The 17,954-nt window shown below is 40.0% G+C and overlaps 1 protein-coding gene across 1 annotated transcript in view; it reads left to right on the forward strand.

The window, feature by feature from the left end:
• Window positions 1-16,244, forward strand: part of LOC100559048 (ovostatin) — a 60,077-nt gene extending 43,833 nt beyond the window's left edge. Inside the window, exons 24-36 of the mRNA XM_062971380.1 lie at window positions 13-189; window positions 2,165-2,246; window positions 2,386-2,542; window positions 4,584-4,658; window positions 5,899-6,064; window positions 8,824-9,044; window positions 11,681-11,896; window positions 12,007-12,131; window positions 13,606-13,696; window positions 14,225-14,287; window positions 14,399-14,501; window positions 14,866-14,932; window positions 16,068-16,244. Of these exons, the coding sequence (XP_062827450.1) occupies window positions 13-189; window positions 2,165-2,246; window positions 2,386-2,542; window positions 4,584-4,658; window positions 5,899-6,064; window positions 8,824-9,044; window positions 11,681-11,896; window positions 12,007-12,131; window positions 13,606-13,696; window positions 14,225-14,287; window positions 14,399-14,501; window positions 14,866-14,912 (1,523 nt within the window). The 3' untranslated portion in view covers window positions 14,913-14,932; window positions 16,068-16,244. The remainder of the gene's footprint in view (window positions 1-12; window positions 190-2,164; window positions 2,247-2,385; window positions 2,543-4,583; window positions 4,659-5,898; window positions 6,065-8,823; window positions 9,045-11,680; window positions 11,897-12,006; window positions 12,132-13,605; window positions 13,697-14,224; window positions 14,288-14,398; window positions 14,502-14,865; window positions 14,933-16,067) is intronic.
• Window positions 16,245-17,954: the final 1,710 nt, after the last annotated feature.

The following is a 17,954-nucleotide window of genomic DNA, read 5'->3' on the forward strand; positions in this document are numbered from 1 at the left end:
CTTGGTCCATAGGGGATGTTATGGGGACAGCCATGCAGAACTCTGAAAATCTTCTCCAGGTGCCCTATGGGTGCGGGGAACAGAATATTGCCATGTTCTTATCAAACTTCATCATCTTGAGGTATCTGAACAACACTGGGCAGCTGACAGATGAAAAAAGATCCAGGATCGTTGGGCACTTAACTAGTGGTGAGTAGCCTTTTTTAAATGGCACCCTGACTATAATGTGACTGTGTGTCTGTCAGCTGAATCCTTCTTTGTTCTGATTTCAGCATTATACCATATCAGATTGCGATACTTGTAAACTGCTTAGTGTAATAATATCTCTATAGAGTTTATATATAAAATTCTATTTTTTGAAGAAGAAAAAACACAGAATAAATATAAATACAGTAATTTTCAATATAAGGGAAATGATCAAATGAGCATCTGCACATTTGACCTTTTTCAGATAACTTGATGTGATCATTTTCATCTAGACCAGTGCACCTAAGAGCACAAAATTAGTGACAAAATTATTCATCTGCTGGGGCCGGGCTGGGGCGCAGGTTGGTAAACAGCTGCTGCAATAAATCACTCTGACCATGAGGTCATGAGTTCAAGGCCAGCCCATGGTGGGGTGAGCACCCATCAATTAAAAATAAAATATAGCCCCTGCTCGTTGCTGACCTAGCAACCCAAAAGATAGTTGCATCTATCAAGTAGGAAATAAGGTACCACTTATAAAAAGTGGGAAGGCAAATTTAACTAATTTACAACGTTGGAATGAGGAAGTGAGGAAGTGCCATCAGAGTGGATGATGAAGCAGCTGCTCCCCCCTGTGGCCAGAATCGAACATCCCCTCAGGAGAAGGTTAAATTGCTTCTGCGTCTGTCTGTCTGTTGTCTCTGTCTCGGTTCAATGTGTTTATGGGCATTTAATGTTTGCCCTATATGTACATAATGTGATCCGCCCTGAGTCCCCTTCGGGGTGAGAAGGGCGGAATATAAATACTGTAAATAAATAAATAAATAATGTGTCTGTTGACACAATATATGCTGAGATGTTGTCTTGTCCTGTTTTGTAGGGTGGAGTAACATTCCCTCCACACTTCTAGCTCCAAGTACATGATTCCCTCATTTTACCCTATCTCAAACTTAGAAGCGGTTGTACATACCCTGTTTCCCTGAAAATAAGACATCCCCAAAAAATAAGACCTATTAGAAGTTTTGCTGAATTGCTAAATATAAGGCCTCCCCTGAAAGTAAGACCTAGCAAAGTTTTTGTTCGGAAGCATGCCCAGTGCCCGCCAAACAAAACACCATAGCATGCAGGATTGGTAAATGTACATAATAATAATAATAATAATAATAATAATAATAATAATAATAATAATAATAAATCACACAGTCCTAGACACTTGGGAAGTGTTTGACTTGTGATTTTGTGATACAAAATCCAGCATGTCTATCTTGTTTGCTGTGTCATACAATAAAATAATAATCATAATAATCATCATAATAATAATTTTATTTTTATACCCTGCTTCTATCTCCCCAGAGGGACTTGGGGCAGCTTACATACCAGTTGTATATGGAAATAATGATAGTAACAAGAAATTCTTGACAGGAGTCACAGTTTGTCTGGTTTAGTTATGTTGGTTTGTGATGACAACTACTGTACAGTATAGAATAAATGTTCATTTTTTTTGTTCAACAATAAATATGAATTCTTCTTCATGGAAAAACAAGACATCCCCTGAAAATAAGACCTAGTGCATCTTTGGGAGTAAAAAATAATATAAGACACTGTCTTATTTTCGGGGAAACACGGTATGTGTGTGTTTCTCCCCACATAGCCATGTCATAAAATCATGGATCAGCTACATCAGGACCGGCCTAAATGAAAGATAGAATCACAATATTATTACCAATTTTTATTCCTGGAAATATTTTGTAGAAGACTTGCTCCAAAGCTTAGCTTGATTATGGAAATGATAGGAATGCAGACAACATCTACATTCACTTTAATATTTTAACAGGATCAACACTAACAGATGACCTACATATTGACTGTATAAGCCCTGAACGAATCTCAAAATTATAACCCACTTGAAATGATGATTCAATTAAAAGTGGGGGAGTCAACCTCCAAAGTGAATTTTGTAATTTCTTTTCCACTTTAGGGTACCAGAGGCAACTGAATTTCAGAAATTATGATGGATCCTTTGGGACTTTTGGTAGCAAGAACGTAGAAGGAAATCTTTGGTGAGAACTATGTACCGGCTTTAAAGGCGGATAGTGGAGAGAATAGCATCTATTCAATGGCTTCATTTATACTGCACGCTTCTCTGCCTTGCCACTTGCTGTCTTCATCTGAACACCCTCCAATCTTTTTTCCCTCCAGGCTCACCGCTATGGTCTACAAAGCACTTGCACAAAGCAAGTCTGCTATATTTGTAGATGACAACGTCTTGAGCCAAGCACTCATTTGGATTGCAAGCAAACAGGAAGCAGATGGCTGCTTCCAGCCGCAAGGGAAAATTTACAACAACGCTTTACAGGTATCATAGGAATTCTTTGCACTCTAGACCCACTGGCTTTGACCCAATAGTCTGACTCCCAGGGTGCATCTTCACTGTAGAATGGATGCTGTTTGATATCACTTTAACTGCCATGGGTCAACCTTATGAAATCCTAAAATTTCTAGTTTGATGAGGCAGAGTAAGCTAAAAACCATCTAAAATTACAACTCCCTAGATTATGTAGCACTGGACCATGGCAGTTAAAGTGGTATCAAACTGCATTAATTCTAAAGTGTAGATGCACCCCTGGAAAATCCCAGTTCACAGTGGGGTGCATACACAGAGAAATATTTCCTCCAGTTGCTTCAGCATTTTTTTTAAAATCTCTACTTTATGTTACATTTGTATAGCTATTCATATTATTTCTGAGAAAGGTTCCCTTTTCTTATCTTCTTTCACCTGTTGATCTGGTTTGTATAATTTATTTCAAAGTTGGAATGATTAGTGTAGAAAATCCCATGGGTATGTCTATGCCTTCTGTCAAAATTGTTGGACATCCAAAGTGTGCCAATTGTAGTGGATTGATGATGATAAATGGAAGCTCTTACGTGTGCCCGTGGTCCAGAGTCACCCGCAGAACAATAATATGCCACTCAGATTTGCAGAACAAAAAACTTTACTGATTTCAAGAAATCAAAAACAGTAGTATTTACAATGATCTCTTACTTGTAGAAGTCTACAGTCATAAATAGTCATAAACAGCTGGAGGCCCCTCCCCGCAATAACATGCTATGCTAGTTTTATATATATGTATATATATGTATATATATATACACACACACACGTATATATATATGTGTGTGTGCGTGTGTGTGTATATATATACACACAATATAATTTACAATAATATATAATAATTATAACATATTGTATATACATATAATATTCATAATATTATATTGTAATACGATATAATACTAATAATACAATATAATAATATTAATTATATATTATATTTTATATGTAATATTACTAATAATATTACAATATATTGATACAGTACAATATAGTAATTTATTACCAGTATTGTACTATGCTAATATAATATTGTATGTAAATTTAATTTGTAAGCCGCTCTGAGTCCCCTTTGGGGTGAGAAGGGCGGCATATAAATGTAGCAAATAAATAAATAAATAGTCTTTTCTCAGTCCACAAATATGCTTCAGAGAAGAATACAGTCCTGGTTCTTCTCCCTCTTTTCTCAGCAGCAAACAGGACTCAAAATAGCAAAGCCTCTTTGCGTACACTGCTCCCTTCACCAGCAGTATTCAGCCAGCACTGAAAACTTGTCCAAACAGGTTCTGCAGCGGCAGAACAGAAACAGTACCAAATCAATCCCCAGATCTTTGCAGGCTCAACCAATAGGCTTCATGCACTTCATTTTCCAGTTAACACACACAGCACAGTGCCTTTGCAAACCATGACACCAATGAAATATTCTTATTTAGAAAAAAACCCCTCTATTTAATTTCTAAATTTTTATTTTCAATGACTTCAAGGATTTTGAGGTTTTATACAATAAAGTTTATTTTTACTCCTCCCCCAGTTATCCTCCCACAAATTGGGTGATTCTAACCTGAGAGCAAGGAGTGCTACTTCATTCCAAATTTGGCAAAACATCTGGAGTTTTGAGAAAAAATCCATTTCCTCACCTCTTCCTGATACGTTGGGAAAAAATGTTGCCCTCAATGTTTAAAAGACTCAACAACTGCACTTTAACCAAAACGAATGTAGTGGACCCACAGAATACCAGATTTTAAGTGTAGAACTCAGTGAAATTTAAGTTATGTGATGAAGTGACAAAATTTATAAAAAGCATGTTTAAAAAATGGAATGTATATGATACTGACATTGAACTCCATGTCATATCCATAGTTTTCACATGAAATATATTTGTTTAGGTGTGCTTTGTATTTTGAGGGAGACCACAACAACAAAAAATACACACACTTATCAGTTTAGAGTGGGGAATATGTGTTCTTATTTGCACTTTTGTTTGAATTTTTCTCTCTGCAAACAGGATGGAACAGATGAGAGAACTATCGTCACCGCTTATGTCACTGCTTCACTATTGGAAAGTGGACTTCCCCAGTCGGTATGGTTTTATTGTGATGATGGTTTTCACTGATGTCTCCCAAGCAAATTTTCTGAGATCTTCACCAGTTCTGCACTTATACTTCTAAATCTGGGTGATACCCTCAGGTTTGGGCAATAAGCCAATTTTGAATCCCATTTGCCAACTCCAGTAAAATATAACCTTTCTCGTGGAGGCCCTGGGATTATTTGAATAATCTACAAAGAGGTATAATGTCAGGATTTTCCATGCCCCTTCTGTTATTCTTAGATATTTGTGATAAACTAAAGGCACAGTTCATTACAATCCAATGTGAAACTATCCTGAACAAGCAATAGGAGGTTCACAAGAATGGTTTTGTTGATCAGTGTGGTCTGTGTCTGTATACCAGTACATAATAATGACTGCAACATGTGCTAGTTTACATTCTGCAAGGATGTCGTAAACCCCTCCAGAAGCCCCCCCCCCCCCCCCCAGTTCAAGATTCTGAATGGATTTCCATTTCCAATCTCATGTGGAGATGGGCAATTTCCCTGGATTTCCACTGGGTTGTTAAAAAGCTAGAGTTCCAGTTTTCAAGAGGCAGAAACCTCCATCTTCTCTGGCACCAGTGGCACAACCACTCATCTGCAACCTTTGCCAGCCCAACCAGGAAAATGGGATTTAATGATATGGGATAGTGTAGAAAGGGGATATGAAATTAATCTGGAAATTCTTCTCCAGAGTCTTACACTGGCCATCTGTTCTTAATGTAAGTACTGTTATGTCCCCACATTTCCTATTTGTTTTCATCCCAGTGAGCCTGTATTCTGCCCGAGTTCATCTTGCATTTTTCTCAAATTCTGACCTTTCGTCTGTTGTAAACCTCATGCCTCAGTGGTGAAAAGTTGTCCCATCTTCAATCCTTTCTCACTATGAATGAGACTTGGATTGTCTGTGAATCAACATTCAGCTTTTTAGCCATTAAAGTCTCTGCATGTTGACCACATTTTCATGGATACGTTTCCACCTACCTTATCGTCAAAGTACATTGCCTCGATCTGCATATAGCAACTTAATAGATTTGACCTATAGCAACCCTCTCCCAGTGAGAGAGGGAAGCCCATTTTAATTTAATGGTTCCAGAGGTCTCTAGCAAATGGAATGTGCAGTTAGGTATTTAGTTCATATGCAAGTATCCTAACAATGGGGTTAGTCAGTTGGTAAAAATGAAATGTCTTCATATCATTCGTAAATAATTAACCTGTATCTTAAACAATAGGATCCTGTGGTGCGAAGTGGACTCTCCTGCTTGGCTGCTCTTCCCGACAGGGATGTTCAACACCTCTATGTCAATGCTCTTTTGGTCTATACCTTCAGCTTAGCTGGTGACAAGGAAAAAGTGAACCACATCTTTAATATCCTGATGAAATCTGCTACTAGAACTGGTGAGTGTTTTGCCCTTGCACCCAGAAGCAAAAAGTGGGGCATCCATGTCTGGTTTTAAATAACTTTCACTCTCCTAACCGTAACTATGTAGATATAACAACTGCTTGGGCTGAGATGGCAGATGTGAAGCCATCTCTTTTCAGACCCAGATTAGCCTTGGAACCCAAAGTCAGAGTAGGAATAGACAGAGATGCTTTCTCCATTATGTACTTCAGGCACAGTGCCTAGGAAAACAGGATTAACAAAAATATTACAGGAATTGGGAAGAAAAACAAAAATAAATATGTTTTTGATTTTAGTTTTTCAATGGTGATGCACATTTGGAGGTTCATAATGGTCACTAGGACAGGTTTTTGGAAGGATGAGGCAGGGAGTCGAATTCAAGAATTCCATTAATGCAGCCCTGGTAACAAATAATTCAGAGTCCTCCCAGTTATATCTGAAGATGAATTAAGGGGAAACCTAGCTCCAATATTACAACTTCAGCTTCAAGTACTCTAGAGTTAGGCAAGAAGCTGATTAAAAATTAGAGAGATTGCCAGCTAGACACCTTCTAGGTCTGGTAAAGATACTAGTATACAATACAGTCTGTTGGAGAAACTCATGAGTAAAACAAAAATTCTGTCCTAAGGTCCTGCCATGCTCTCTGCTGTTTGGCAACATCTTTTGCTACTTCTAACCACATTTGTTGCTATGCCTATTTAAAACATGCTGTAGTATTTACTGTATATAATACACACACACACACACACACACACAACTATAGCTGTATACATTGTACAGGCTTTAGTGTTCATATCTGTAATAGGGAATTGGAGTAATATGAATTGGAGCATGGTGCAAGCTCCTTCTTTGGAGGCCTTTAAACAGAGGATGGATGGCCATCTGTCAGGAGTGCTTTGATTGTGTTTTTTTCTGCATGGCAAGGGTTGGCCTAGTTTCCAGCTTCATTATTCTATGATTCTCTGAGAAGTTGCTTGTTAATTTCTTGGCAGTGGATGTATCTGACCAGTTTCAGTACAGCTTAGAGCTCTTTTATTTCAGTGTTCAGCCAAGGAGAAACCAGGCACATAGAGAAACTGAGGAGAGGGCAGTACTTGGATGTACATCCCTGCCTTTGTCACATTTGCAGCCCTTGCATAATTTTGTAAATGCTACAGTTGCAGTGGAGTTTGAATGAACATGAAGCAGACCTCTCTCTTCATCAAAAAATGTTCCAGAGGCTTGGAGTCATTAGGGAACAGGGTGGATTTCTCGAAGTTTTCTATTAGCAGATAGAAACTACTTGGATTTCACTCTACCATGATGTATCTCAATAAATCAGGATGGAACATTTAAAAATAAACAGAAGTAGTAGTCATGTGGTCTATGGGTGCAAAAGGATAGAGGTTGGGGAACAGCTTTATTTAGTCCAAATAAATACTGTATCATGCAGCTAGAACTCTTCACCTGGTGAGATAGTATAGTAGCCTCCCTCACCCCCATGCCATTTAAGTCTTTTTTTGTTAGTGCTAATTTCTTTAGACTTAGGACCTCATTACATGGACTTTGGGAAGCATGGAGGGAGCTCATCTGTCTATCAAAGGGAATCATACATTTTGATCCCCAATTGTCCTGTTTCAAGTTCTGTCTTTCCATCACATGTGTAGGAGGAGCCCCTGGTGGCGCAGTGGGTTAAGGACTTGTACTGCCAGGACTGATAACTTGAAGTTTGGGTTGCTGACCTGAAGGTTGCTGGTTCAAATCCAACCCGGGGACAGCCTGGATGAGTTCTCTCTATCAGCTTCAGCTCTATGCGGGGACATGAAAGAAGCCACCCACAAAAGAGAGAGAGAGAAAGGGGGGAAGGAAAGGAGAGAATTGTTGTGAGAGAATTGGCCATCTGCAAAAACGTTGCCCAGGGGGCACCCGGATATTTGATGTTTTTACCATCCTTGTGGGAGGCTTCCCTCATGCCCCCGCATGAAACTGGAACTGACAGAGGGAGCTCATCCATGCTCTCCCTGGGTTGGATTCGAACTGTCAACCTTCAGGTTAGCAACCCAACCTTCAAGTCAGCAGTCTGCCGGCACAAGGGTTTAACCCACTTTGCCATTGGGGGCTCAAGGAAGGGATTGAGGGAAGAAGATAGGGAGAGAGGAACCAGTATAATTATAATTACCTTGCAATTATCCCTTTTACAACTCTGTGCTTCCCTTCAGTGTAATTAAAAACGACTTCACCATGGTCCCCTCTATTATAGCCATGTTATGTTAAAAAGCCAAGAAGATCACTGTTTTGAGCCTAAATTACTATTAAGGAGAAAATACAGTGATAGCAAAGTGGTGAGGAATGCCCATTCCTCCACATCACGGAAATGATTTGAGACGAGCAAATCTGTCAAATCCCATCATATGTTTTTTAGCAACATTTTGGTGCACCCCAGGGCTTAGAACATGATTACTCGCCCGTGTTCTGGGCTCCCTCCTTTCAGCACACTTCATCTCCATTTTAAGGATGAAGGGCAATGGATGACAGCTGGAAGTAGGCAAACGTCCACTGAAGGGCTCCATACCACTTCATCATTGAAATTGAGATGAAGTGTCCTATCATGAGAAAAATGCTCCACGAGACAAGGACATTAATCTGTGGGACACATGTGAGAGAATGACTACTACTGGTCAGAATGATCAATAAAGAATCTAGCTATTGGAAAATGTCCAATTGTCCTGACAGGAGTTTTTTGCCTGAGCTCTAATATTTTCTTCTGCATTCTCAGGGGGACTGGTGTACTGGGAAAGGGAGAAGAGGCCCCCACCACAATCGTTTCCTTCCTTCTATCCTCGTGCCCCATCTGCTGAGGTTGAGATCAATGCTTATATCCAAATAGCTTATCTCATGCAAGAAAACCTTTCTCAGGAGAACCTGACTTTTGCCTCACAGATGGCACAGTGGATTGTCAGGCAACAGAACAGCAATGGAGGCTTCTCCTCCACTCAGGTAATTTTTAACTGAATTGCATGCTATTGGAAGAATTATATCTTTTCTCTGTCATAGTGTCAAAGAATTGGAAAGGGCCTCAAGGGCTAACTGTTACCATCCCGGCTAGTTGAGAAATCCACTGCTAAACCACCCTGGACGATGGCTATCCAACCTGTGTCCTATCTATTCCAATGTAAAAGAAAATTTTCACATAGCAATCTCTTTTCTTCTGATTCAAATTAATTGAATTTATTGGCTCGTGTTCTATTCTGTTCAATTTTTTTTGTTCATTTTAAGTTTGCTTGTGTCCTGGAATAGAAGGTGTTGGGGGAATTCACTGCTTTCAGGAATGTACATTTCTCCATCTTTTGTTCCTAAGTTGCACAACATATTTGTATAGTGAAGAGCATTCAACCTCTGCTTCTCTTGGAGTCAGAAGGCATATTTAATCAAAATAAAAATACGTTTTGGATTAGCAGGGCCGGCCCTAGGTAATTTTCAAGTGTAAGCGAACAGAATTTTGGCACAACCCCTCAAACCAATCACTGAAACATAAAAGCGTTGGATAAGCGAAAAAGTTGGATAAGGAGGGATTAAGGAAAAGCCTATTAAACATCCAATTACATTATGATTTTACAAGTTAAGCACCAAAAAAGCATGTTTTACAACAAATTAACAGAAAAAGTTGTTCAATACATGGTAATATTATGTAAAAGGTAAAGGTTTCCCCTGCTGTTAAGTCCAGTCATGTCTGACTCTGGGGGTTGGTGCTCATCTCCATTTCTAAGCCGAAGAGCCGGCATTGTCCGTAGACACCTCCAAGGCCATGTGGCCGGCATGACTGCATGGAGCGCCGTTACCTTCCCGCCAGAGCGGTACCTATTGATCTACTCACATTGGCATGTTTTCGAACTGCTAGGTTGGCAGGAGCTGGAGCTAACAGCGGCTGTTCACGCCGCTCCCGGGGTTTGAACCTGGGACCTTTCGGTCTGCAAGTTCAACAGCTCAGTGCTTTAACACATTTCACCACCGGAGGCTCCTACATGTTATGTAGGAATTACTATATTTGCGAATTTAGCACCAAACATTGAACTGGGATATAGGGCAGTGTGGACTCAGATAATCCAGTTCAAAGCAGATATTGTGGGTTTTTCTGCCTTGATATTCTGGGTCATATGGCTGTGTGGAAGAACACTGAGGGTCCTTCCACACAGCCATATAACCCAGAATATCAAGGCAGATAATCCACAATAGCTGCTTTGAACTGGATTATATAGAATGGTGGACTCAGATAATCCAGGTCAAGGCAGATATTGTGGGTTATTCTGCTTTGATATTCTGGGTTATATGGCTATGTGGAAGAGCCATGAAGGTCCTTAGGAATCCATAGGAGGGCATCTTCCGCAACCATGTACTTTGCATATGCCTTGAGCCTCCCCTGTGGATTAGAGGGAGACTAAGATTACAAAATTTCTTGAACTGGCTCCCAGTTTCTCCATTTCAGGCTCCACAAAAGGATTAACATTTTACTATTATTGTGGAAAAAGCACATTTAAACTATTGTTTCCGTTTTGAATTTCATAGAATAGAGAGTGGGAAGGGAGCTCGTGGACCATCCAGTCCAACCGCCTGCCAATAAGCAGGAAATTCCATTCAAAGCACACCCGACAGATGGCCATCCAGCCTTTGCTTAAAAGCCTCCAAAGAAGGAGCCTCCACCACAGTCCGGGGCAGAGAGTTCCACTGCTGAACAGCTCTCATAGTTAGGAAGTTCTTCTTAATGTTCAGGTGGAATCTCCTTTCCTGTGGTTTGAAGCCATTGTTCCATGTCCTAGTCTCCAGGACAGCAGAAAACAAGTTTGCTCCCTCCTCCCTATGACTTCCCCCTCACATATTTAAACATGGCCATCATGTCTCCTTCCAGCCTTCTCTTCTGCAGGCCCAGCTCTTTAAGCCGCTCCTCATAGGCCTTTTTCTCCTGACCCTTGATTATTATAGTCATTCTCATCTGTACACATTCCAGCTTGCCAACATCTCCCTTCAATTGTGGTGCCCAGAACTGGACAACAGTTTTTGACATATAAGGCTACTCCCCCTTTTCTCCCCTTTGTTCTGCTTCTGGGAAAGAGGTTATAGCCTTCGATGGCTACTTTCCAGTGATGGGAGTCATCCCACCAGGTTTCAGTGATACCTATAACATCCTAAGTGTGGTGTGCAGTGTGCTAAAAGTTGTAGATCGTCTTGTTTATTTCCCTTGTTTATTTCCCTTGCTTTCCCTGTCAACAAAACATCCAAGGGATTTAGAATGTCACCATGACTTAGTTATTGTTCTGCTTAGCTCTAGAGGCTAATCAAATCCAACCTTTATTACATTTTTCTCTTTCACATTTTGAGACCATCCTAGAACATGCTGGGAAGAATTAGAGCAATGAAGTGGGAAATACAAGACTGTGAGACTGCAAAGACTTGACTGAAAATCTCTGCTCAGCCATAAACTCACTGAGCCTTCCCTGGTTTTCTGAGTTGTTGTCAAATCAAAATCAAACATCCCCCATGCACATCACCTTCAGCATCCTGAAGGAAGTAGGGTGCACAAGTGATTAATGGGATCAGACACATTGTTTTCTTATCGAGAATTTTATTGCATCCTCCAGGACACTCCTATGGCACTCCAAGCTTTAGCTGCATATGGGATCCTTACTTTTCAAAAAGATGCAGCAAACACAGTAGACATCAGCGCTGAGGAATCTTTCAAGAAGCACTTCGTGGTGAATAGGGACAACAGTGTTCTTCTTCAGCAGGTTGCCCTGCCCAGTGCACAAGGAAGCTACACTGTGAAAGTAGATGGCTCTGGATGTGTCTATACACAGGTAAATGAGATGGCCTATCTCCCTCAATGGTAACATATTAGAGGCACAACATCAAGACCGTCAATACAACAACAACTGATGCTATATGGCCTTTTCCTACCCTCTTTCAGACAACCTTGAGGTACAACATCATCCTTCCCACAGAGACTTCTGGTTTTGCTCTCTTAGTGGAGACAAGAAATGCTTCCTGTACAGGCGACTTCCTACCCAAATTTACGATCACTGTGACAGCCAGGTAATGTTCCATTTTAAATGTTAGTTGAAAAGTGACTACTGAAATAAAGTCTGTTATCAAACAGAACAAAATAAAATGAAAAGGGGCAGTTATTTTATTCCTGGTGTGTTGTTGATAATCCATTTCTCTGTGTAAAGGTTCAAAGTCTGAGCAATTATTAACAACAATAACAAATTTTATTTATTACCCACCTCTCTTTATGGCTCAAGGCTGGATACAACGAAGTCAAAAACATATTGATTTGCTTGTGATTGGGCTCAGCCATATGTACACCATGTTTCTGTGGAAACACAAAAAGTTCAAAACTCAGCTTACTAAGAAAAAACCCCAGTTTCAATTTAAAAGTAAAAGCAAGTCCTTTGCACTTAATGAATACAAAGAGGTATTTGGAATTGTGGATTCTGTGAAATCTTGGAAGCAGAGAGAATAGGGGCTAAATCAGGCACAGGCAAACTAAGGTCCGGGGGCACTTACCTCAGGCCCTCCTCATTTTCCCTGTCCTCTTGACATAAGGATACGGTCAAATAAAAGAATAAATAATGAAAAATACCAAATCTTTTAAGCAAAATCAACAAATGTGTACTTTTAAAGGAATGTTGTATAACTTCCACAGCACACAGAATGCAGAATTTCAATTAATTTGCTATAAATTAATGTTTGCAAATGTTTTGAATTGTGTAAACCACTAACTACTACACATACAGTAGAGTTCCGGTTATCTGAGTTCCAGTTAATCGACACTCCGTATTATCCGAGGTGCCGCCGGGGGCACCTCTTCCTCTCCTCCTTCTCTTGAGTTCCTTCCTGGGGAGCACTGCTGAGCTGAAGGAAGCTCAGGAGAAGGAGCGGGAGAGGGAGGAGGACATGCCTCGTAAGTGTTGCTAGGCAGCAGCACTCGCGGGGTGATTCCCTGAGCCAAGAAACGCGGAGCTTGCCCCGGGTTTCCCTCGGCCAGGCCATTGCTGGAAGGAGGAAACTGTTTCCTCCAGCAAGGGCCTGGCCGAGGGAAACCCGGGGGAAGCTCCGTGTTTCTCCAAAGGCCAGGCCCTTGCTGGAGGAAAGAGTTTTCTCCCTCCAGCAAGGGCCTGGCCCACCAAGAAATGCGGAGTGTGCCCTGGGTTTCCCTCGGCCAGGCCATTGCTGGAGGGAGGAAACTCTTTCCTCCCGCAAGGGTCTGGTTGAGGGAAACCCGAGGCAGGCTCCGCGTTTCTCTGAAGGCCAGGCCCTTGCTGGAGAAAAGAGTTTCCTCCCTCCAGCCAGGGCCTGGCCCTCCAAGAAACCTGGAGCATGTTGCTAGGCAGCAACACACACCGGGCTTCCCTAAACCGGACCTCCCTATTATCCAACAGATCCAGTTATCCGACATTCGGCTCGCCTGTTTAAGTCGGATAACTGGAACTCTACTGTATCATTAAAAAAAACTCTTCACAATATATCAGAATGCAAAATGATTTGGGTTTGTTTTCATTTCAAGTTACACTGGTGAGCGCAACACATCCAACATGGCCATTGTTGATTTGAAGATGCTGTCTGGTTTTGTTCCTGTCCAATCATCACTCCAAGAGGTAAAAGCTCAGGCTCCAATGAATGAGTTTGCCTAGTGCAAGGGTGTCAAATCATTTTCATTAGCCTTCAAAGGGTTGCTGAATTCACTGATGGAAAACCATGAATACAGATGCCCAATTATAATGTTTGACATAGTGGTTGGTGCATGCCTTTTCTGAATGATTGGCATGGGAAGCCCTCGAATTCATGAAGGAGGCACAGAGTCCGGATCTACATTGCTATATAATGCAGTTTCAGAATCCACATTGAACTGAATTATATGAGTCCACACTGCCATATAATCCAATCCAGTGCATCTGATCTGGATTCTGAAACTGCATTATGCAGTAGTGTAAATAGGGCCAGAGATTCCTTCATGGAAGAGGAAGTGCCCACAGTACTGGTAAAATTTCAACTAGTTAGAAACACTTTCATAACAGTGACAACAAAAAGCAATCTGTATAGACTCACTTCAGAGTCATAGGCCAAAGCTATAGTTCTGTAATAGTTTAGAAAATAACTTTCCTATTGCTTTTTGTCTCATGCAGCTCCAAAACAAAATGATGCGTGTGGAAACCAGAAATGATCACATCTTTTGTTATCTGGAAGATGTAAGTCTTGGATGGGAGAAAAAGGGCTTTCGTAGATTTATGGTAAAGAGATAGCTTCATAACGTTAAAAAAAAAGCTGTTTCTAATACTTTCTTTCTTCTTATTCCTCAGGTATCAGCAGAGAAAATAACGTTTGCATTAACTGTAGAACAAGCCCATTCTGTGTCCAACATCAAACCAGCTCAAGTTAAAATCTACGATTATTATGAAACAGGTTAGAGGTTTGGTAATCACTGAAAAATATATTTGTACACATAATACTGAAATGACAAGCAGTACCATTTTGAGGAAGAAGAGCATGCATTTTTGTGTTCATTTGGTATGAAACTGTTAGATGTGACTGTTAGGTCACCCCTTCATCTGATGGAGCTCCTTTTAAAGGCACATCTTAAATGTTTTTCTAATCTATTGACAATCTGAAGGTTACAAAGAACTCAATGGTTCCGAGTTTCATATGCTTGCAGTCCAAAGATGTTTTAATTGCTTTTCCTAAAATTAAACGTATATCTCTCTTCCTAAATATCTAAATGGAACCCATTTATACTTCCATGGCTTTGTCTTCTTTCTCTCTCCACCAGATGAGTTTGCCCAGGCTCAGTATACTTCACCTTGCCAGCAAGATTGAGTCTGAAAGCCAGGAGAAAGGTAAGGCAAAGCAAAATATGCTAGCTGGGTGGTATATTCAAGAGGAATCGAGATGGATGGCACAGTGAGCAATCAGAAATGTTCTTCAAGATTAGTGCAAAGAAATTAGAGTTCTCATAATAGAAAGCCTTAGTTCTTATAGTTGGCCACTCATAACATATCCACTTCGATCTTCCCCAGTTTCAACAGATACCAGTAGGGAAAGATAAAGTAAACTGGATGAGACTGTCGCAATTGTCTAATCATCATTCATGGTACTGTAGCAAGAATTTTCTGGACCTGCATTTCTACATCAGGCTTCATCAGGATTCATCAAAGGGACACTGTTCTAAAAATTGTAAATTGCTATCAGGAATCATCTCTGTTCCTTTTTCCCATCTAGCAAGGGGGAGAATCAATGGCCAAGAAAGCCAATACAAATCATAGATATTGAACCATAGAAGTTTTTTATGTGTTTGTCCATTTGTGCGTAGTTTGTTGTGATATGTCCTGAATTATTTTAATTTTATTTTTTGCTGGCAATAAAATGTTACTAGTGATGCCAGAAAGTGGTACTGAATGCTTTGGGACTGAATTATAGCAAGAAAAAGAGTATTTTTAAAAAACGTTGTGTAGCCCTCTTTCTAAAATAGCAATTGGTGCTCTTTCTTCTCATAAGACACAAAAGAAATAGCTCAAGGCTCATTAAAAACATGCTAATGGAGATTGGCTTCAAAACCACATTTTTTATTTACATAGGACAAAAGGAGCCATGCCATTTGGCCAGCTTTCGCCCACCAAGGGAAGGCATGCGAGGTGGCTCAGGGCACCCCGCACACCCTCCTTCCCCCCCCCCCCCCCCTCATCACATGGAGGTTGGGAGATGGTTCTTTGGCACTCTTTCCCTCCTCTCCATCATTCCACGGGCTTTTTAGCCCCAAAATATGAGTAGCTTTGTTGGAGCTCCCCAAAACATGCTTATCTTCCCATAGTTTGGTAGGAAAAATGGGGGGGGGCTGCCATGTGTTGTCTCGTGGTGCTGGGCAGGCCCCGTCAGAGGACCTCCTTTGCCGCACTTAAAGGTGGCAAAACAGGGCTAAAAAGTCATTCGTCTTCGATGTACTTTCTCTCAATAAAAGTGTTTTTTTTATTTCAGCAAAGAATATCAAAAGCCACATCTGAATGATTGAAAATTTCCTTTCCAGCAATCCTAAAAAGATGCCAGTGATGAAGATTTGATTTTTATCTGGAATCTACTGGCACTTTTTAAAAGGCCCAGATGAATTTTTTTTTGAATGTCTTAATTGCAGAATTAAAAAAGTCTTTACAGTCATTTTGTTGGTTCTCTTTTGTAAAAACATTATTTGATTTGATAATCTATACTACCAAATAGTATTCCCAAAATTCACATTCTTGTTAATCAATCAAGCTATGTTGCAAAAACTCGCACCCATTTTTCATACATGAAAACAAATCATTATAACCTCAAATAAATATTGTAATAGCTTTCTGAACACATATTTCTTGCCATATATAAAAATACATAGATGCTTATATTCTGTTGATCATTGTGGTATCATGAGATGAACCTAGGGGAAATCTACACAGTAGAATTAATGTAGTTTAACTGCACTTTAACTATCATGGCTTCGTGCTGTGGAATCCTAGGAACTGATGAGGCACCAGCACTCTTTGACAGAGACGGTTTGTAATACTGTATATATATAAAAATGTTCTGACCGTTTCTGCTTTACGTTAAATGGCAAAACTAAACAACCAATACACACAAAATTTGGCCACAAAAGACATGGTCATCTGGACTATGTTTCGACGTCAAAAAACAAAAACCATTCAATTGGGAAGTCACTCAAAACACCAAAAATGAATACTGATCTCTGTGCATGCACAGACGAGCCCCCACCATAGGAATACCTATGTCACTGACAGGCAGCAGCGCATGCATCCCAACTGAACTGTGAAAACTGTTACTGCACTTGCCGGGGCAGGCGGATTGCGTTACGTGAGGGAGGAGGACATTAGGTCTGCTCAACCACATCAGGAAAGTCCTCCAGAGTGTGGAGGTGAATGAGGCAGAGGAGAAAAGGGTGGAGGACATTAATATGAAAGATATTATGGGAGAAATCCAGAAAATCTCTGAGAAGCAAGATAATTATCAGAAAGAATTGCAGTCCATGTCAGAAAAGCAAAATGCACAACAGAAGGCAATGTATGAGTTAATTTCGAGATGAAAAAGGAAATAAAATAAAAAATTGGACAGATGAAAAGTGAGATGACCAAAGTTCACAGTGATATCAAAGAATTAAAATCAGATAACCTCAAAATGGAAAAAAAACCCATTCAAAAAAACAAAAGAAGATGGAAAGTTTGGATAATAAAAATTCAAGATTCAAAAAACAAAAGAGAATGGAACAAAATGAAATGGAGTTCCAACTAAGGCTCAGGAATGTCCAGGAGGAAGCTAAAGAAAATTTAAGACAGATCACAGTTCAGATAATGGCAAAAATTTTACAATGCTCCAAACAAGACTCAGGAAAGGAAATCGCCCGGGCTTACAGAATTCAAACAAACTATGCCAGAAAGAATAAAGTACCAAGAGACATTATTGTCCACTTTGTCAGGAAAAGTGTCTGGGATGAAGTATTAAGACAGAATAGTTCAAATCCAGTTTACTACAAAGGTGAAAAATTGCTTTTCTTAAAGAATTCCCACTGACAATATTAAATAGACAAAGAAAATATATTTTCTTAATGAAAGAACTTAAAAATTATATATAAGATTCAGATGGGAAACATTCAAAGGAATAATGGTCACTTATGAAGAAGAAAGATATTGGTTAACTATGGAAGAAAAGGCAAAAGATTTCTACAAAAGATTGAAAAAAGATTCAGACTATAAATTTCCAAAGCAATCACTGATGAAAGGAAAGAAACCAAAAAGACCAAAATTTCACTCTAGAAGAGGAGGAAATGAAAACAGGACAGACCACAATGAACCTGAATAACACAGAAGAAGATGGACTCAG

The sequence above is a fragment of the Anolis carolinensis genome, chromosome 2, assembly GCF_035594765.1.
Source record: "Anolis carolinensis isolate JA03-04 chromosome 2, rAnoCar3.1.pri, whole genome shotgun sequence".
NCBI lineage: Eukaryota > Metazoa > Chordata > Lepidosauria > Squamata > Dactyloidae > Anolis > Anolis carolinensis.